At 50.4% G+C, this 20581-nt stretch overlaps 10 protein-coding genes across 10 annotated transcripts; 5 read left to right on the top strand and 5 right to left on the bottom strand.

Annotated features, from left to right (window-relative positions):
* Positions 1-1174: 1174 nt before the first annotated feature.
* COCCADRAFT_2940 (uncharacterized protein) lies at positions 1175-1721 on the top strand (the record flags this gene model as incomplete). The annotated part of the gene is made up of 2 exons (XM_007711562.1): positions 1175-1332; positions 1451-1721. The coding sequence occupies 2 exons, from the start codon at positions 1175-1177 to the stop codon at positions 1719-1721; spliced, it is 429 nt and encodes a 142-aa protein (XP_007709752.1).
* Positions 1722-2643: 922 nt separating this feature from the next.
* On the top strand, positions 2644-3762 carry COCCADRAFT_89530 (uncharacterized protein; the record flags this gene model as incomplete). Its single annotated transcript, XM_007711610.1, has 1 exon — positions 2644-3762. The coding sequence occupies one exon, from the start codon at positions 2644-2646 to the stop codon at positions 3760-3762; it is 1119 nt and encodes a 372-aa protein (XP_007709800.1).
* A 120-nt stretch (positions 3763-3882) lies between these two features.
* Positions 3883-5043, bottom strand: COCCADRAFT_89572 (uncharacterized protein; the record flags this gene model as incomplete). The annotated part of the gene is made up of 2 exons (XM_007711611.1): positions 3883-4668; positions 4900-5043. 2 exons carry the CDS (start codon positions 5041-5043, stop codon positions 3883-3885), a joined length of 930 nt encoding a protein of 309 aa, XP_007709801.1.
* Positions 5044-5690: 647 nt separating this feature from the next.
* Positions 5691-5969, top strand: COCCADRAFT_89582 (uncharacterized protein; the record flags this gene model as incomplete). The annotated part of the gene is made up of 1 exon (XM_007711612.1): positions 5691-5969. The coding sequence occupies one exon, from the start codon at positions 5691-5693 to the stop codon at positions 5967-5969; it is 279 nt and encodes a 92-aa protein (XP_007709802.1).
* A 1206-nt stretch (positions 5970-7175) lies between these two features.
* Positions 7176-7971, top strand: COCCADRAFT_89574 (carbohydrate esterase family 5 protein; the record flags this gene model as incomplete). Its single annotated transcript, XM_007711613.1, has 3 exons — positions 7176-7529; positions 7586-7738; positions 7792-7971. 3 exons carry the CDS (start codon positions 7176-7178, stop codon positions 7969-7971), a joined length of 687 nt encoding a protein of 228 aa, XP_007709803.1.
* Positions 7972-8468: 497 nt separating this feature from the next.
* COCCADRAFT_2944 (uncharacterized protein) lies at positions 8469-9868 on the bottom strand (the record flags this gene model as incomplete). Its single annotated transcript, XM_007711563.1, has 2 exons — positions 8469-8739; positions 8820-9868. The coding sequence occupies 2 exons, from the start codon at positions 9866-9868 to the stop codon at positions 8469-8471; spliced, it is 1320 nt and encodes a 439-aa protein (XP_007709753.1).
* Positions 9869-11809: 1941 nt separating this feature from the next.
* On the bottom strand, positions 11810-14176 carry COCCADRAFT_24216 (glycoside hydrolase family 3 protein; the record flags this gene model as incomplete). Its single annotated transcript, XM_007711578.1, has 1 exon — positions 11810-14176. One exon carries the CDS (start codon positions 14174-14176, stop codon positions 11810-11812), a length of 2367 nt encoding a protein of 788 aa, XP_007709768.1.
* A 1017-nt stretch (positions 14177-15193) lies between these two features.
* Positions 15194-16255, bottom strand: COCCADRAFT_24217 (uncharacterized protein; the record flags this gene model as incomplete). The annotated part of the gene is made up of 2 exons (XM_007711579.1): positions 15194-16110; positions 16168-16255. The coding sequence occupies 2 exons, from the start codon at positions 16253-16255 to the stop codon at positions 15194-15196; spliced, it is 1005 nt and encodes a 334-aa protein (XP_007709769.1).
* Positions 16256-17226: 971 nt separating this feature from the next.
* Positions 17227-18300, bottom strand: COCCADRAFT_34652 (uncharacterized protein; the record flags this gene model as incomplete). Its single annotated transcript, XM_007711587.1, has 2 exons — positions 17227-18178; positions 18233-18300. 2 exons carry the CDS (start codon positions 18298-18300, stop codon positions 17227-17229), a joined length of 1020 nt encoding a protein of 339 aa, XP_007709777.1.
* A 669-nt stretch (positions 18301-18969) lies between these two features.
* Positions 18970-20398, top strand: COCCADRAFT_89583 (uncharacterized protein; the record flags this gene model as incomplete). Its single annotated transcript, XM_007711614.1, has 4 exons — positions 18970-19137; positions 19188-19358; positions 19401-19902; positions 19956-20398. The coding sequence occupies 4 exons, from the start codon at positions 18970-18972 to the stop codon at positions 20396-20398; spliced, it is 1284 nt and encodes a 427-aa protein (XP_007709804.1).
* Between the last annotated feature and the right edge of the window lie 183 nt (positions 20399-20581).

Below are 20581 nucleotides of genomic sequence, written 5' to 3' on the forward strand. Positions count from 1 at the left end.
ACGGGGCAGGGCGGTAGGAGCCACAGCTTCGGCTAGCCTCATCAGCCGCAGAGGCACACGGCGGTGCAGGCAACATGCCAGGTCAGAGGACACGACTCCACACGACTTGGGTGCGGTGCATTGCCTTTGGCCGGGTACCCGATGACTGTGACTGCGAGCGAGGGGGAGGGGGGGTTGGTCGTCTCCAGTCAGCCGCCAGGAAGAGCGTAGCAGACGACGGCTTCGTAACAGGCGATCAACGGCGACTGATGGCTGCCGATTGACGTCGAGGTATCCACCCGCATGTATCGAGCCCTTATTCCACTGCTCATCCCGTGCCCCCCCCCTTCTGCCCCTCTCCCCCTCCTCTCTTTTTGCGGTGATGCAAACATCACAACCCTCACCTTCTAGAACACTGCCCGCCGTATATGAGCCACATTCCCGTGACCATTGCTGCCAAAACTGCTTTCCTCTTACCATCCCACCCACCGCCCACTCTCGGTCCCTATTCTGTCCGTGACGAGCATAGCATAGCTGCATCCGCTTCGCCCAGCATCCGGCCCCGTGGAAGCAATACGAACTAACGGTCTAGAGGCGCGACTTAGTCTCCCTTCTTGTGCGTAGTAGTTCGGCAGTCGCAGTCGCAGACACACTCGATTGCCCACCCTGCATCGTCCCTAGACACTGACCCTTGGACAACCTCCTCAGCTCTAGCAACGGCGCTCACAACAACACCCACGGGCCGACCCTTTTCAGTCGCCCACTAAGCCCGATCCAGCCCCCGCAGGTGAATCCGACAGCCGCACGGCCCACTGCTGAGGCGCGAAAAAATATCCGTTCGCGCCCCCCAATCGTTGCTCTTCGCTGCGACACCAGTCCCATACGGTGTCGACAGCATCGTCGTCCGGATTCACCACCGCCCTCTGCCCTATCGCCTTCGCCGTCTGGTCTTGAGCAAACATGTCGACTACCGACGTACAGGTTCGTGTGCCCCCCCCCTCTGCCCCTCGTCCCTCCATTTGCCCTTGCCCTCGAACCCCCCCACCATGTTCTGTCCTGCCCGCGCCCCAGCACGTGTCTCTCCCTTACCCACTGTACTGTTCTTGCCTTGCCTTGCCCACCTTGCATCCGCACTACGGTGCTGTGCAATCTTCACCTCCTAACCTAATCCTTTTACCAGCAGAACGGCGACATCATGTCGATTCCCGGCGCCGAGGACCAGATCGACCCTGCCACCTTTGAGCAGATTCTCGAGATGGACGAGGACGAGGACGAGCGCGAGTTCAGCAAAAGCATCGTCTACGACTTCTTTGGCCAGGCAGACCAGACTTTCAAGAAGATGGACAAGGAGCTGTGAGTGCCTGCCCGCCGCACACCTTCATGATGACGCCACACTTCCGCCCACGCTCTGCCCTTCCCCGCACGGCACGCCAGCATCGCCTCACAGTACCACGGCTAACACGCGACACAGAGAAAAGAAGGAAGGCAAATACCTCAAGGAGCTTAGTGAGCTCGGCCATTTCCTCAAGGGCTCGTCAGCCACGCTCGGCCTCACCAAAGTCAAGGACTCGTGCGAGAAGATCCAACATTACGGTCAATTGAAGGACGACGCAGGCACAAAGGACATTACAGAGGAGCAGGCTCAGGAGAACTTGGGCAAGATCATTAAGCAGGCCAAGAAGGAGTTTGCAGACGTCAAGGACATCCTTAAGGAGTTCTACAAAGACGACGATGAAGCTTGATGGGGCATGCCACCGCCACCGAGCAATGGCGCGAGCTCCCGTCTCGCACTCGTCATGCTCATCCGCGGGGCATACATGGCGTCCACGGCAGGCAAGCTCCGGATCATCCACTTTGACGAGTGCTGCGCGACTTTGGTCCTCCTTCCCTACCTACTGCCACGCCCCAAAATTTTTAACGAATCCTCTTCCTGTGTTGCATCCTTGTGTTGAGTTTCTAGGGCTGTTTTATTGTGTATATGCCATTGTTGGGTAGGTTGCATTCTAAATAGTTTGCCCCAACTCGGCTTATTGATATTTCCACGTTAGAATGTGTTAGACTTGGACGCTGTTCAAAATGGCAAACAAGGTCAGTTTTCTTGTGATGTACGCGCTTGCTATGCACCGTAGACGATTCTTCAGCCCTACCAGGCGCTGAACAGCAAAGGGCCGAACGCCTAACGCGCTTGAGACGAAGCGGCGGCGGAGGCTGCAGCGGCGCCTGTCAGTCACCCCACCTTGAGGCCTACGTCACTCGTCGCTCATGCAAAGGCCCGATGATAGGCTACCAGGCTAACCCATGAACGCTCAACATCAAAAGCACCTTTATTATCGTGGGTTAGGCGCCCTCTTTAACACCACTTTTCCTATACGCTGCCGAAGCTTCCGTTGGTCTTATTTTGTGTCTTGTTAAGCGCAGCTGGTTCTTTTATTTTGCTCTATTTTTTGCATCTACGTTAAATCTGCTTGCTGGATTGTCAGTACTTCCGCTCACCATAGCCGACCTCTTATGCTGGTTGCTGCGACGATCTTGCGTCGAGCTGCTCCTGGACCAATCAACTGTCGCATTACTATTGCAGCTGCAAGCCCAGCTACTGCCTCTATCCTTACACAGCAGCCACCAAATCAGCTTCTAGGTACCCGGTTTTACAGCTCGTCGCCAATCATGGGCAAGAAAAAGTCAAGAAGCGACTACAACGATTTTCTAGATGGCGAGAAGCTGCGCGACAATACGGAAATCAGGACGTCGCTTCAAGGATCTGCAACGCAAGACTTTTCATCTGCATCTACCAGCCAGTATGCACGAGGAAGCAAGAAGAACGGCAAGGGTGGAGCAAAGAAACCTCTGCTCACCCACTTTTTGTGTCTGCCACTTGTTACAGACGCCAGTAGGCCGCAGCTCCAAGAAGGACTGGATCAGTTCAAAAAGGACCTAGCGAGCGATAGCCCAGTACCTACCAAGGCGGTGCGACCGGTAGGTACACTTCATCTCACCTTGGGAGTAATGAGCCTGGATGCAAAGGAGCTGGAAAAGGCCAAACAGTATCTGGAAGACTTGGACGTACACAATCTACTCCGCGACATTAGCCACCGTCGCATAGCTGAAAAGGCTGCCGAGGACGGGATAATAGGAGAAAACCTTGTTCCTGCAGCCATGCCAGATACCGATGCCTTGACCATTGACCTAGAAGCCCTGGTGCCGATGCAAGCACCAAACAAAACGAGTATCCTCTACGCTGAGCCTCGAGATCCATCGCAACGTCTACCTTTGTTTGCCTCTGCATTGAGAGAGAAGTTCACAGAAGCAGGACTCCTAGTCGCAGATACAAGACCATTGAAGCTCCACGCTACCATCATGAACACAATCTATGCAAAGCCCAAGCGGGGGAGAGGACGATCGAAACCATCGAAATTCAAACAAGGGCTGAAGCATATCGAACACAAGGTTTCACCTCACCATCGACAGGACGGCGACGCTCACCACGACCAAGACGATGACGAAGATGCAGCATCAACGGTGGGCTCGGTAGATGCAGATCAAGACCAAGCCCCACCCACAACAGGCGAAGGTCATGGTCCCGATGGAAAGAGCTGGATGCGGTTTGACGCGACAAATCTGATTGACAAGTACAAGGGCTTTGTATGGGCGCGCCATGTGCGCATAGATAGAGTGTGTATTTGTGAAATGGGTGCCAAGAAGATTTGGAGTGGGTCGCATGAGGGCGACGGAGAGATCCTGGATGAGCAGTACAAAGCTGTTGCCGTGAAGGGTATATTTGAGTGAAAAAAAAATCTCTTTAGTTTCTTCTTCATCATCTTTCTAGGATTGTTCAATAGAGAAATCATGGCAAATATTTTTTTGAAAACAAATGTAAATATGCCGAATGCTGGAAACTATTCGCGATCACCTCCCCCCCTCACGTTCCAACTTGCTCACCTCCTCCTCCACCCTCGCCACCTCTGCCAAAATCCACTCCTTCCTCCTCGCCAACTCCCTCATCCCCTTCTCCCCCGCACGCTCATAAAGCTCAATCTCCTGCCTCGCCAGCGCCTCCCGATCCCTCAGCGCCTTCTCCCCGCTCCCCTGACTCTTCTTAAACTGGCGGAGCGCATGCACGAATTCCGCCGGCGGCGGATGACTATACGTGTGGATTTTGGCCTGCAGGCCCAGCAGCACGGAGCGCGCGTGGAGTAAGTCTGCCGAAGAACGCGTGTGGCGGGCTAGGGCGCCTTGTTGGGTTTGCTCGAGGATTTTGATGGCGGTGGTGAGGAGGGTGGAGTGGGTGGCTAGAAGGACGGTGAAGCTGTGGGTTAGATTCAAATGCGCGGTTTGGAGCTCATCCGGGAGAGTGAGGGTTGCTTCGGTTTGAAGGGCGTTTGCTCTTGCGCTGAGGTCTTGGGGGGGAGGGGGTTGGAGTGGGTCGGCGATTTTACAGAGGTGAGAGGTGGTTTTGCTGAGTTGGGTGGAGAGGGATTCGCTGATTATGTCGCTGTTGGTCATGAAGGCCTCGAGGTCTGCGGAGAGGATTTCGCGGTCTGAGGCGGGTATTTGGCCGCGGAGTTGGGCGGTGGCGATGTCGATTAGAGTGTGCAGTTCTGGGGGGAGGTCGGCTGCTTTGGAGGGGAGGTCCGAGAGGGTGTCGATGAGGATTTGGGTTGTGAGAAGGGATGTGCGGGCTGCGGATAGGGCCTGTGGGGGAGGTTTTAGTTTCTGTATTGTTTGCTATATAATTGATGGTTTTTGACTCTGATATTGCTGTAGATGAATGGGGTGGGCTGAGTATGGAGATTGTCAATGTTGGGTGTAAACAAAGAAACAAACATGAAGTTGAAGAGGGATTTTGAGAGACAGAGTCGATCAGTGAAGCAGCTAAAGAACGCAGTAATAGTTTCTTAATCAATTCAAAAAAAATTGCCATACCCTGCGAATCTCATCATGCACGCGTTGCTTCTTCGTCTCCCGCGTTGAGCCATTGGAATTAAGCTTCCTAGTGCAAAGATCTTTGTACAAGACCTCGAAATTCGGATTGCGCTGTAATACAGCTGGATCGACTGGCGGAAGCATCTCGTTGGTATTTATTTCAAGTCCTGCTCGAATTGGTTTTGTATATGTAGAATCAAAAGGTTGAAGTCGGTGTGGTGGTATGATAGGCGCTGGCCTGCACTAGAGCGTCACAGGACTAGCGGCTTGGCTGAGTCTACAGCTGGCACCCGGCTTACCCTAGTAAATAGTCTTGTCTTCATGATTTCACGTTTTCAGGATTGTTTTCAGCTTATTGTGAAATTTCTTCAATTTCCCACATCAAGACGTGTGGTGTGTATTGAGTGTATTCCCACGAATGGTCCTTTTGCGCCTATTGCGTCCCGTCGTCGCCCTAGCCCTCAAGTGAGCCCAGAATGTGATTATCCTCAGCATGTATGTAATCCCAAAATAATTCTTAGAAATAAAACACTACGCTATTAATTCTAGAGAAGCTGTTTTCAACCTCCCTACGAAAACCACGTCACCGACAGGTCTGATTGAGGAATGAATGCTTCGAGCTCACGAAATTTACTACTATCCTGGATTTCTGGAAGATCAGTTTCTACTGGAACTATCATAACTGCTCTCTTTGTGGAGTACAGAGCACGAGGCTGTGATAAGGAGCCTGGTAGTGCTTGTTAACCAAGACATCTTCTCGTTGGCGAATCATAGTGCTCGAGGAGAAACACATGTGGCAGTTGATCTCGAAAGTCCTCGATGAGATAGTTGAGATCGAGACATCTGCAAAGGAGATAGGACGAAACCTGGAATCGCACATGAATAGCCTGTTCATCTCAAATCTTCTGGTCTATCCAGCTGACTTGCCAATAATAGGAAGACAAGACAGGAGATGTATTCCGATTGAAGCCGTACCAAAATCGGACCCTAGCCACGGAATTCGGTTTTCATCTTGTTTCACGGCATGTACACGTGCGTATTCGGACATGGCTGTGTCGCAAACAAGTTAATATCACCTAGATTAAAGTTTTTACATTTCATATGATACTTGTTGAGATCTTCTCTCCGGTTCTCTCCTCTTACACATTACTCATACCTCAGCTTTTGAGGGACGGTCATTTCCATGATTTGTGTTGTTGCCACATATATGAGCTCATAGAGGGGATGATTCTGTCGTTGGTGTGTATACTACAACATCTATGCCAGGGGTACAGCTAGCGTGAAACCTGTCAGCACTAAATGTGCCACCACACCACAACTTATTGTGCCCGACGTTCTTTCATCACCTCTCACCAGACGCTGGTGATATTGATTTCCCGCTCGATTCATCCTCTCAAGTAATTTATACTGTCGCCTATTGAATAGACTCCGGACATAACGGCAACGTTGTTGGTTGTTTGAAACAACCTGGAATGACAGACACGCATCTCTTAATTGCCTGCCGATCAATACGCCTTTGAGACGATCTAGAACTTCGACAATCCAAGTATGGAGTCAGCGTCGAGTAGCTTCAGGAACCACTATACGAGTAGAGCGGTGAAAGTTATATATGAGTCCCACATCTTTCAATGCAAGATTTACGCTCCCTTCGCACGTACGGAAACCGTACGCCATCCGTGACTGGACTTGTGGTTGATCTGTGCCCTTTTGTTTCGTAGACATAAGCATTTTACCCCAGACCGGCCAGGTTTTAAATCAAGCTTGTCTCAACATCAGCCTTTTAGCCACTGTTGACCGGCTCCACATCGGAACATCGGCCGGCCACGCGGCCGCAAAGCCACACATAAACCGAGCGGCTACCGGCAGTCCTCATACGTCGCAGCCGTTAATTTGCTCGTTTCGACCGTTTTTTCTCCGATTGTACTAACGTGAATATGTACCCCAGACTGCCGCGGCTTGGTCCTGCATGAAATCATGACGGCAACGGCAATAACCCCGGCACGATCAACACCACATGGCTACTCAAATAGATTACGACAACGGATGAAAGGACCACTTGTGTACCACACCAACCAAAGCAGCGTTTTCGGCCCCACTGTTCAATATGAAGTTAGTTGAGGAGACTGGAATTCTGCCTAAAGAGGTCGTGGCCTCGTAATGCACAGAGCTTCCTTTTTATATGTGAATACGTTCGCTGCCTTGTAGTGACCATCACGCTCTTCACACACGATTACCTTTCAACTACTCCAATCACCACCACCATCACCATCGTCAAAATGAAGTTTGCAACTGCTGCCGCCGTCTTCGCTGGCCTTGCTGCCGCAGGCCCTGTCGAACTCAGTGAGCGCCAGAGCTGCCCAAAGGTCTACATCTTCGGTGCACGTGAAACCACTGTTCCTCAGAGCAACGGATACGGAACTGCTGGTGGCCTTGTCAACTCTGTCAAGTCAGCCTTCCCCGGTGCTGGCTCAGAGGCCATTGTCTACCCTGCATGTGGTGGTGGATCAGCCTGCGGTGGCATCAGCTATGACAACTCTGCTTCCCAGGGTACCGCAGCTGTTGTCAAGGCTGTAACTGCCTACCACCAGAAGTGCCCCAGCACCCAAATCGTCCTCATTGGATACTCTCAGGTTCGTCGCCAGTGCCTAAAACTGTTGGAAAAAGAAGTGTACTAACAAAAAAACAGGGTGGCCAAATCATGGACAACGCTCTCTGCGGTGGTGCAGGCTCCACTCTTACTGGCAGCGCTCTCAACGCCGTCAAGGCCGCCATCTTCATGGGCGACCCACACAACCGTGCCGGTCTTCCTTACAACGTCGGCACTTGCCGAGCCCAAGGCGTAAGTCCCCAATTATCAAAAATTGATCAGCAAGAGTCTAACAGTCAAACCAGTTCGCTGCCCGTCCTCAAGGCTTCACCTGCTCTCCCGCCAATGGCAGCATCATCCAGAGCTACTGCGACTCTCAGGACCCATACTGCTGCAACGGCAACGACGGTAACCACCACCAGCAATACGTCAACATCTACGGTAACCAGGCTCTTGCCTTTATCAAGAGCAAGGTCACTGCTTAGACGCGGTTTTTTTCAGCACAAAGTGCGGAATTAGGAGGATACCACTACGCGCCTGGTGATGGCGGCGAACTTCAATGTATATATAGGAATTTGACGAATATGTATATGATATTATTTGAAACCAACTTTCTTGGACATAACACTATCTACGTCCGTGTGAGATTTTTGCATATAGATTCAATACTGTGTCCATAGTATAGGTGTTGCTTATATCTGGCCTCACAATGGCGGCATGTACAGCCCTACTGGCTAACCGTCAAAACTGATAAAAATTCAACTCCGAATCTTGAACAAAGAGAATCACAGTAAACGGTAAAACACTCTTCAAACAAAGCTCGAAATATTCATTCATTCATAACATCTATCCAACCGGATAACCAGCCAAATCTACTCCAAAAACGCCATGCAAATTACACACACATGCATAATCATTAACCTCGTGACGCTAAATGCCTGCTTCTTGCAAATATACACTCTCTTATAAGAAGAAAACACGCCTACAACTTAGCCTTTGGCCACTGGTCCAGCAGATCCGTCATTTCGAAGCGCGGCCAGTCAGGGTTGAGACTCGGGGCGGGTCGTTCACGGTCCCAAGCCCACTTCTCCTTGAGCTCAGGCTCGAGGTCGTCTTCGAGCATCTGCACGACGTACTTGCCCAGTACGGGGAAGAACTTGTAGCCGTGGAAGGAGCCGCAGGTGGCGACGTAGAGACCCTTTGCGGCGGCGTGGGGGGAGATGATGAAGTCGGAGGAGGTGGTGAAGGCGTCCCTGGAGTATTCGTTAGTTTTATTTTTATTTTTTGTTTTGAACGAAGATCCGACGAATAGTAGAAGGGATTGACAACTTACCAGCAGATTCGGTGCTTGTCCATTTTCCAGTTTGCGCCCTTCTTGCCGTAGAAGACGTCGTTGGCGTGCGCAATGTCGAGTTTCAGTGGGCCGGGCACATCCCACTGGTTGTAGTCCTTTCCGGATGGCGGTGCGGAAACGAAGCGACCGGGGAGGACTTCGTGTGTGTTCTTGAATATCTTCTCGCCCCACCACTTGAGCTCGCGGTCTTTGGTGGGCGGTAAGCTGCCAATGAAGGGTCCGTATGCAGCGGTGTAGCCTTGGACACCGACTGGCATGTGCTTGAATTTCTCGTAGGACTTTTCGTCGAGAGTGGTCATGCCGGTTGTGATACCACCGGCGACAATTCTTGATCCAGCACGGAGGTTTTCATTTCCACTGCGCTTTGCGGCTTGCTCGAGAAGTTTGGCTGTGTACGCGCCGGTTGAGAGAACGACATGTGTGGCTGAGAGTGTATTGCCTTGCTCGGTCTTGACTCCAGTGCAGCGACCGGTGTTGTCAAACTCCAAGCTCTCGACCTTTTGTGTGACGTACTTGACGCCCTGTTCGATTGACCATTTGGTAACAGCTCTTAGAGCGTCACCAGCCTGTGCCCATCCACTGGTCTTGTTGACGAGCACACTCTTAGCACCGTCGTAGTTGGCCTCCTCGAAAAGCCCACCAAACATCTTCTTTGCCTCCTCGACGGAAACGGACTTCAGATCGGCCTGGCGGCCAAGCTTCTTGTAGTTGTCAATGACTTCTTGTGCGTAGTCTGAGCGGCAGACCCAGAAGATGCCGGTCTCGTGGAAGTAGGGTTTCCAGAGCGGGTCCTCCTTGAAGACATCCTGAGCTTCTAAGGCGAGTCTGCAGTAGATGAGATCATCGTAGTCGGCGCGCACAACTTTGTTCCAATCCCACGACGCAGCGACGCGATTATCGGCGTCCCAAGCATCCTGGTCGACAACGGTGATTTGGCGGTCAGGGTACTTCTTGATAAGGTGGTAGGCAGTCGAAATGCCAAAAACGCCAGCACCGACGACGAGGTATGAAGGTTTGCTGGATGCCATGTTGTTCAAGATCCAATGCTTATCGTCACAGAGCATGAAGTGAGAGAGGTTTGATGCAGCGATGAAGAAGCACTACCACTGTGCATTGTATTTATACTATCGGCCATTACATCAACCAGTTCATTTCCCAAAGCGGTCGACCTGATAAGTGGGCCGTTCTCGGCCTCGTCGTCGTGGTCGTGGGTAGACTAGGCGCGGGGCATTCGTGGAGGTTGTTTCCTCATTGAGCAAAGCTTTGCGACGGGCAAGCTCCAGCCATTTTCCGACGTCTTCACCGCCGGCTGCCATGGCTCCAATCGGACATGACAAGTAATTGATTGCCTTTGTATCTGCTGATATACACGTTTAGAGCCCTTCCGCAGTCGTCGCCGACGGGTCCGAGTCTTGTGGCCGTTGGATGCAGCGCCGCTTCTAAGCGAGATGGACACCAGATCTGGAACTAGATGCATGCTAACGCCATTCGGAAATGCATCGCGGTGACTGGCTGGTGCAGTTCATCCCCATCTTGTGCTGTCGAATAGGCAGTGCACCTTTTGCTGAGTATGAGGGTTTTGTATTTTCTTGAGATATCGAAAGGAATAACCTATTACTAGACTTTGTTCATGGCTTGTCGAAATGACTTGCAGCTTGATCAATGCCTGTTACATCACGAGAGTTAACATGCACAACACACTTTTTGCAAAGTGAATTGACATATATAATAAAAGTCTCTTCGAAGCGAGGTATTCCATTGCAGATCTACCAAATGTCGCCAACCAAGCCTTACCTAGCAAGAGCAACACAGCAAGCTTACGCACTGTTGCAAAGCATACTAGGCAGGCAATAAAAGCTGAGGGGTTGCTCGAAGTGGTATTTGCATGCAAACACGGAGACTGAGTGAGATCGATCTGGGTGTTGGCACCGATTGCTTCGTAGTTAGGGGGTGGGAGTAAGGTACCGGCTTTGGTTATCTTCTTGCCTGTGTTGGGGTCGACTACCCAAGCATCACGAACCCACGACCAACCAGTGCGGCTCGGTCCGCAAAGGGGAGCGAAGCTAAATGTTTCAAGAATGCGATTGATCGAGCTGAACAGCAAGCTTACGTTGGCGCTATAGACAGTTTACGTCTCCGTCATATTCAACACCAGATCCTCTCTAAACGCTCCCTAAACAAATCACAGCATCGGAATACACAACCAAGCGAGACAGGAAAGACTCCCTAATGTCTCTTCAAAAAGACTAATTTCACATACTAATGCCAATGAGTCAAAGAATTCAGACTACCTACCAGATAGTCGGGGCAAGCGAACAGCCCTGTCTTCAACAGCCAGTCCAATCAAATACCACCACTGACGCCCCCGAAATCAACAGCGACAAATGAGACCCCTTGCCACTTGTGGAGTCGCACTTGCTACCGAAGGATTCGCCTGATTGGGCGCTTTAGTCTTTCGCGGCTGCTCCGAACCCTTGAACGCCCTTCACTAGTGCACGACCTTCCATACGCCTCCCTTTTTCTTCGAATATCCCAACCAAGGAGTTTTCAGGTAGATCTAGACTTCGGCATCGTGATGCCTTTTCCACGTGTAGTACGTATTCCCATAAGGCTGAATTGGGACAAGCAGGAGAAGTTTGTTGGTGTTTGCATGATGAATTCTGGTAGGGAGGATATTGCCAGTTTTGTAATAAAAAACCAGGGAGGAACGAAGGTGGATTAGGATTGAATTACTTTCGGGGACCATTTTGACAGGAATGAGACAAGTGAAGCCACATGTGCATCAAATGTTGAATACATCACATTCCTATTTCCTCTTTCTTTTCAACAAGGATGATCGCCAGAATTACATCGAATGTCACCGATTATAAACTCACAGATAGAGTCAATAGATACTTTTATTTTTGGATGCATGCCGCGGACACCCTTCTTCTTTTCACTCTTAGTGATACTATCATTCACACCCCACTTCAAACAACAGTCACTGTCCCATTCCCCCTCAAATCCAACGAACTAGACCCCACATGGACGATGAAATCCCCCTTCTCAACCACATACTTCATCTTCCTATCCCAAAGCCCCCACTTCGACACCTCCAAATCAATAGAAACATCCACTGTCTCCCCCGCCTTGACCAGCACTTTCTTGAACCCCTTGAGTTCCTTGTTCGGCACAACAACACTAGCGAACAAGTCCTGAACGTAAACTTGCACAACCTCTTTACCATCGATGGGTGAAGAGTTCGTGACGCTGACAGTCACAGTCACGGTATCGCTCGGGCTCACTTCTGTCTTGGAAAGCTTGACATCGGAGTATGTAAAGTTCGCATACGAGAGACCGTATCCGAATTCGTAAAGCGGCTGCGGGGTATTGAGGACGTACTGGTGGCCAAACTTGAGCGTCCCGTTCGGTAGTATCGCACCGGGATCAGTCGATCGACCAGAGTTCAGGTAGTCGTAGAAGATCGGCAGAGTTCCAACATCATATGGAAATGAAACGGATAGCTTGCCCGAAGGTGTAACGTCACCAAACAGCACATCAGCTAGACCATTTCCACCCTGCTCACCAGGATAAAACATTTGCAAGAGCCCCGCCGCGTTATCCGAGATCCAAGGCTCTGTGACGGGTTTTCCAGAAGAGTACACGACGATTGTGGGTTTTCCGGTTTCGATGATTGCTTGGACGAGAGGACCCATAGCGCCGACGAGATTGAGCGATGCGACATCGACGTGCTCGCCGGTTGTGGCGTTGAGACCTTGCCAGAGTTCTTGCTGGTCGCGCGACCAAGTGCCGACGACGACGACTGCGACATCAGCTGCCTTGGCTGCTGCAACTGCGTCGGGAAATCCGGATCGGTCGTTTGACCAGCGCTCGCAGCCTTGGGCAAAGGTTACGGTGCCATTTGATGCCTTTTGGATTCCTTGCAGAGGCGTGACGTTTGTGGGGTTGTACTGGGAACGGTATACGACGTAGTCGCCAAGGTTTGTAATGTTGGCCATGGGACCGATCACAGCGACATTGGCAGACTTAGAAAGTGGCAGTACGTTGTTCTTGTTCTCTAGCAGGACAATTGAGTCGGCCTCTAATTTCCGTGCAAGTGCAACATGCTCGTCAGTGTGAATGGCAGAGTCTATCTCATCCAGAGGGAGACCTTGGTATGGATGTTCGAAGAGTCCTTGCCGGAACTTGGCGCGCAGTTGACGACTAACTGCCCTGTTGACAATTTCGATATCCAGCTTTCCCTCTTCCACCAGGCGAGGGATGTTTGCGTAATTGTAGGATCCACCACCCATCTCCACGTCATTGCCGTTCGGAAGAGCCATGAGAGTCACAGCTTCGCTGTCAATTGGCTTATCTTTAGTCTTGCATTGACAGAGTTTGAAGGCACAGCAAAGGCGATCCGTAGCTCCGGCGTCTGAAGTCAGCCAGTACTTGTAGCCCCATTCGTCGCGCAAGATTGTCTCTTGAAGATGGCCATCGGCAATTGAAGGTATACCATCGTACGAATGGTATGCTCCCATGATATTCCAAGCGTCAGCGTCAATAATGGCACGGTGGAAAGGTGGAAGCCATGTGGTTCGAAGTTCTCGTTCACCTCCATGGACTGGCCCGGTGTTTAGACCTTGTTCAGGAGCGCTGAAGCCTGCGAAGTGCTTCACAGTAGCGCTTACGTTGAGGCTTTGCACGCCTTTGACATACTCGTAAGCCATCTCTCCGGCCAGAAAGGGGTCCTCGCCATATGTTTCTTCTACTCTTCCAAAACGCAACTCTCGTGCCAAATCGGCGAGTGGTGCGAACAACTGGTTGATACCCAAAGCTAGCGACTCCTTTGCGATAGCCACAGCCATTTCGTGGATTAATTCCGGGTCAAACGAGCAAGCTTGACCAATAGGGCTGTTGTAGATAGTCGCATTTCCCACCAGTAAGCCGTGTATAGCCTCAGTCTGAACCAGCGCCGGTATGCCTAGGGTTGTGTTTTGTTTGAGGTATTCCTGGCCGATCTTGATGCCATTGCTGATCCATTCTGCCGGCATGGGATAGCCGACATAAAACTGACCTGCGCGGACCCTAAAGTTCCACTCGAGACCTGTCTGGTTGACGGCATTGGTGGTAGTGTTGATCCAGTTTGAGATATCGCCTTGAATGAGTTGAGCAGTCTTCTCTTCAATCGTCATCCGCGAAAGAAGATCAGAGACCCTGTCCTCGAGGGGAGCAGCAGCGTCCTTGTATACTGCCTGTGCCGTGTCATTTCTTCGGGCAAGACCGTCAGCGCTACTGGGAAGGTATAGAATATACCCAACCAGAAGAGAGGCTGCGCTGTAGAGAGGCGAGCGCATCTTAAATTGAAACACGAGTATAGCTTATCTAGACAATAGGTTATAGACAAGGTACCACGGTTCTTATACGTTCCCACCAGGGTGTGCGGGCCGGTGGGAGGATGTACACAAACTCAATGATGCACCGCGGACAAATGTCTCCCGACATGGTCGCTGTATATTAAGGTACCGGCTCAATGGGTAATGATAGATGCAATGTCATTGGCATTGAAGTCAGTGATGACGTCGCACCTGACTGTGAAGTTTACCTGAGCTTGATGAGTGCTAGTTTCTGTGGAAAACTACTAAAAGAAATGTTTTAAGTCCATTAATTGTCCCAAATTTACTAAATCTGGGAGTTGAATTGGATGGTGTGCCAATAATCCGTAAAGAGGGTGACAGGAATAGGGTGTAGCTCCTGGTTTGATTGACGGAAGAACTGGTGGCTGCGCTAGCCGAAGCCGCTCCTCCCCCGCTTCCAAGCCCGAGATCTTCGACCAGCAATGCTCTTTGTTTCTGGGTAACCCCGGATTCCCATACTTCGTAGTACTTGACACTAGAACTATATCAGGAGATCGTATGCAGTTCCTAAAGATTCACGGGAACTAGGAAGCGGTTCCGGGAGCTCTGCCACAGACTCGCAGCTGTACATGGCCGCGGGGAAACGTCTGCAATCCATGCAACCGAGCTACTGAAAGATGAAGGCATTTCTGAGTTGTGATATGAGATGAGAAGACTTAACGGAGTTTCTTCTTATCATAGATACTGTATTTATTCATAAATTATATGCCATTTGGCAAACCACAGAAGTTCTTCTCATATCGTGAAGTATCTCATGCACGCATCGTCCATCTCGTTCGTCAACTAAACCTGAAAAACAAAACTCCAACAAACGCCTGCATGGTGCTAGCACCTGGTATAACCATCTCTTCATAACTCTGCCCATAAAAGGATTTCGGCAACATCGTGAGAATATCAAATCTAGGAAACACAAAGTAACCTCTCATAGCACATAACGTCGATATGATATGCGCCGGTTTATACTGCAAGTAGGAACGGAACGAAGAAAGCAACCCACCATACTATCTCTTTGCCTCTGCTACTCAAACCACCAGGAGCTCCGGCAGCACTTGGTGCAGGTGGTGCAGGTGGGATTTCGGTTTCTGCTGTCGGGCTAGCCGTTGATGATGTACTCAATGTGGATCCAGCGACGATGGCATTGGATGGCTCTGGTGTAGGCCTTGAGATAGGAGTAGCTGAACCTCTAGAAGCGGAGGGGTTGTACGAAAAAGGTGGCGAGGTAGGGAATTCAATTGTAGACGTCCCAGAAAGTACTGATGATGTTATTGAGCCCGAGGATGTAATCGCGACTGAGGAGGTAGCTGAGCCTGAGGATACTGAGACTGAGGATGCAGCTGAGGATGCAACTGAGATTGAGGATGCAACAGCGACTGAAGTCGTTGTAGTAGCCAACGCACTTGAGGCGGAACCTGAAGGTGTCGGAAGAGAAGTGGACAAACCCTGGCTGGTGGTAGTACTCGCTGTCGCAGTCCGTGTCGAAATGGCCGGTGGCGTGAGACCGGGTATTAATATAGAGGAAAGGACTGGGAGGTCTATGGTATAGCTGGCTGTCGAAGCTGGCACAACAATGGGTGTGAACGCGACCTGGGAGGAACTGGCTGACCCAAAGGCTGATGACGGAGTATTGGTACCGCTTGGGATGGTCGTAACAGTCAGAGGGCGTACATCCAGAAGGACACGTGAACTAGTAGATACCGACATTGCTGTCGGAGTGGGAAAAGAGCTAGTTGTTGGCGATACACTCGGGTATGGAACGATGCTTGCTGTGAACTGAACCGAAGGATTCGTTGATGTTTCGCATAGCTGTGTTGATGATAGTAGAACAGGTGCCCTTGAGCCAGATGGATATGGAGGTAGGATTACAGCAGATGTAGCTGTGGAGGTCAGTAATCTTGACCTTCATAATAGCAGAACGTATACGGCTGACTTACTTGCATTCATCTCATAGGCCTTCTGCACGACATTACCGAGTACACGCGTCGACATCGCGCTCAGCATCCATACTGAAGGGCTTCTCATAATGAACGAGTGTGGAAATCTGATCGCACGACCTGTGTGGCGCTCCTATTGGCCAGGCGCTGATTTTCACGGTCCAATCTTCACTTCCAAAAAATGCAAATCAGCGAACGGAGAATTTGGGACTTATTTTAGTCGCGACCAAGATTAACTCTGGGGCCCTTTGTATTAATACCAGAAAAGGTCGAGGAAAACTCTATTCCAAGGCCGGAGCAGTTGCGATGAGGCTGGGATCTCGCGCGTACCAGCCACCCACCAAAACCTGCCGCCGGGAAACACGATGTCGCACGCGACTACGTTCATCGTAGCGCAGTGCCTGCACGCCGCCACCGGAGTTGACCCGAAACCCTCCGGTTTATCTATTTGGGCGCAGGGCATGACCGCCAAGGTGTTGTGATGGTGCGGTGAGCGATGTGATGGCATTTGCACGGGCCTTTTCCACGCAAAGGCTACTCAGCAAACATGGCGGCGTGACACGAACACACCACTTTGCACATGTAATGAGACTTGTAAATTACCAAAGCATGTCGCCTACGCACATGTGGGATAGTCACTGAACAGATACACCGCCGGGCGCAGTCATTGAACTCGGCAACTGGCGTCAAGTGTAGGCTTCGCATGTGGATAGCGGGGCCGTGGCAGTGTTCCTTTTGGAAGGGTAACGACAAGGACACGGGGAAAGATCACAATCACGAATCAAGAAAGTTTAGGAGGTCAGAGAAGTGCATTGTTATTTATTAATGTTGCTCGAGCTAATTCAAGCCATGGCAGCTCGGCCTAAAACCTGTAATGTTTTTTGTCAGCCCGTGTCTTGAAGATACATGAACATGAGACAGAAAATCGTAGTTGCAATCAGACAGCAGTTGGATACAAATTTTGGTCGACAGCGAATTCCGATCAGGTCTGTGATTAAATGTTTTTTCATCATTGCATATGCGAAGGAATGGGAACAGGAAACGGTTGGACTTACTCCCTCATTCGACTTTACGACGTTTGAAAAAGGTATCGATGCACCTCTGTGACGCGTCGTAACGTAAACTACCAACACCGCCACGCGTGCGTTTAAGGCCTTGTAGGTGATCCTTGCTGTTGACTCTGAGAATGAACGTAGACCATCCTTGTAGGCCACGCGGCCTAGAGGTTTGCGGGGCACCAATCACCAGCTGTACGGCACCTTCTGCTCTCGATTTTGGTATATGGCCATTGCGAAGATTTTGAGGCGCAGTTGAAGTTCCAGTAATCAACTCTGGAGATGTTGTGATTGGCATCGTAGTTGCCTCCATGATTGACTTGTGGTATTCGGCTTCCGTCCTCGTGAAGTACAACTCAAGATAGCCGGTATTTGACCAGCCACCCAGACGCTCTAGCGATTGTCGTACCGTCCCTTCAATACTATGAGACAGACATACCTTCCGACGCGGAATACGCAACAGTATGCGCTTCCATAGAGTGGAGAGGAAGATGCCGTGCGAAACGATGGCAATAACAGGGGTAAAGTTGCTAGAAGAGTCGTCGAACAGAGGCAAAAGGTATTCCTCGATGAAGGCATCTGCCCGACGTGCCATACTTTCTTTCGATTCGGCGTCCGCGAAACCAGCCGTAGGCGTATTCTCTTGTCGACGATGGTCCTTGCCAGAAGCACTCGTCTCAAATGGACGACTGTTGGATTTCTTTCCCTCCATCGATCCGAAATCTTTCTCCGCCAACACCGGTAGCTGCACAACCTTGGGAGCCGCTCTCACGGTCCCATTGTCGCCTACTGGTGCCAACTGAGCCTCGCGTATCTTGCCAGCTGTTTTCACAGCCCGCTGCAGGTGCGACGAGAACAAGTGGGTGAAAGTCAGCCCGGAGGACTGGAGGTATAGGCCTAAACGGATGGCCTGTTGGTAGCCATGATTGGTGAGGGCCGAATCCCTACTGCCTGCACTGGAACAGTCAGCATTGAGTGTTGTGAAGAGGACGAGTTGATGATGTGCTTACTATACTTGGGCAATGTTGTCAACCGTCTCTCCGTGGCGGATCAGAAATAGGCGTATTGATCGCGCCATGTTGCCCTCCATGGGCGACGGGGCGCATTGTTGAGCTTCATGGCGGGATGTAAGCGAAGTGTATCAAGGAGCTGGCGGACACACTGCCGCTGGTTTCTTTGTACGTGGTCTGTGTTAGCGCCATGCTGACTAGCCACATTTCAGGAAGGGCACCATCGCCAAACAGTGTACTGGGAAAGCTCAATAGAAATACTCAAGTAACATGATAAATTCAGAAAATATCAGCGGATGGCATCTAATGCCTTCTCTCTAAAAGTGACAGCTTCAAGCATGCACCAGAAAAATCATTGTTCTTACCATTGCCAACCTTGCTACGGCGACTACGTTAGTACGAAAGACAGTATAGTCCAACCACTAAGGTCTGTGATACAATACTTATCTGCCAATTACGAATTTTGGTTCATTAAAATCCAAAGATAGTGCCGAAGGTAAACATGACCCATGATAGTTGACATCACTTGTTCATTGGAAACCCCATAGCCGGAGACTGGTCTGGTCCATTCCCCTCACCTGGGTTTGCAAGATAGTAGCTTACCGCCCTTGACCCACTCACCCTGAAGCTAACTAGCTTCCATAACTGTATGGTATGAAGTCAGGAAGCTTCAATTTTCCTACTTGACCATCACCTCTTTACTACCCCACTTGCCTGCACCACGTTGTATGGATACGATGGCCGACATAAATGACGCATCTCCTTCAGAGAGTGAGATCGACACAGGAAACATAGGGAGCATTGACAAAGAAGACCTGGATGGCCTTTCAAACAACGATAGCATTACTCTAAGAACCTCACCGACGCCATTTGAAGAGGACTTTCCTGACATACCCGATACTCAGGTCAGTGTTTTTCCATCAGCCATGTCATTCAAATGTGCTTATTTCACCAGATCGCATACGCTCTACGCAAAAGAACCGAAAAGAACAGGTCATATACTTTCTTGGACCAGGATACGTCAGGGAACTTTGATCCGTTCAAGGAAAAGCGTACCCCTAAGAAGAATAAGACTTACGCTGTGAAATTTCCTAAAAAGGTTCCCGTGAAGGCGCAAGGTAGCAAGGTGCAAGGTAGCAAGGCGAGCAAAGCGGACAAGACGAGCAAGCTGGACAAGGCGAGCAAGACGAGCAAGACGCATAATGCCCGTAATGCTCGCAAATTCACTGCCACCCGCAAAACCACCAAAGGCAAGAATAAAGTAAAGTCTAAGACCTCACCATCTATAGGGCAAGAGCAAGGCAAAGCCGAGAAACCGCCCCGTATTGTTGAGCCCCGCTTCAGCGACTACCTTACTCCGGAAGCTTTGTGGATACAACCAGTAGTGTCGCGCTCTCCAAGCCCAGACATTCTCGAAGACACGGCTGGAAACAGGGGCCAAGTCATTCAGATGAAGACTAGTTTCACACATCCAATTCAATTCGGTGTCGGTGTTGGAGATGTTGATACCTTGGACTGTAGCTTCTGCAATATGGCCGAATTTAGCTTTGTTGGCTATTTTGAGCAAGAGGTGTACTGCATACGCTGGGAGGACGGGTGTGGATATACACATATAGGCGGCGGTCAGACTGAGAACGATCAAACCAGCATGTGCCGGTCATGCGCAATAGGTACGTATTACTTCCGGTCACTTTCGATCTTTGCTAATTGTAACACCATGTAGACCGGTTACAGATCATATCGTGCGACAATCATAACATTCAACGCATATACCCAGACACTGTTACCGTGGAATTTGCACAGACTCTCGATGATTTGCTTACAGAGGAAGACCCCGCTACAACCAAAAAGCAGTTACTACGATGGTGCTCTATGTGCTTTTCACCTGCAGTACTCGCCTGTTGTAAGCGTCAGTCATCACTGGTTTCCGAAGATGATGAGATTGACGGTTGTGGCCTGAGACTCTGCGCGGCCTGTGAGATAAGGCTCAGAGAAACATTTGAGGGGGATATAAGTGCTATGGCTACTACGCTGGATGGCGAGGACAAAGCTAAAGAAGACGACGAGGATCTGCATGGGAAGGTCAGAGCGGATGTTGGGTTCCTGAACGCAGATGGAATCTTGATGAATAATCTGGCAATCGCAACCGAGGACGAGGGTGAATAATTCTCATCAAAGCTACAATATTATCAGGAAGTCAACATAGCATTCAATATACAAAGATCCCTAGTTTCAATAGGCGTAAATCTCCAATCAGGGAATTAGGTTGACCCCTTACTAAATCACATGAGTATCACTACTCCTAGATTCCATTCAAGGAAATCTCTGTCTCTACTTCCCCGCCTTCAT

Source organism: Bipolaris zeicola (genome assembly GCF_000523435.1).
Source record: "Bipolaris zeicola 26-R-13 unplaced genomic scaffold scaffold_31, whole genome shotgun sequence".
Lineage (NCBI taxonomy): Eukaryota > Fungi > Ascomycota > Dothideomycetes > Pleosporales > Pleosporaceae > Bipolaris > Bipolaris zeicola.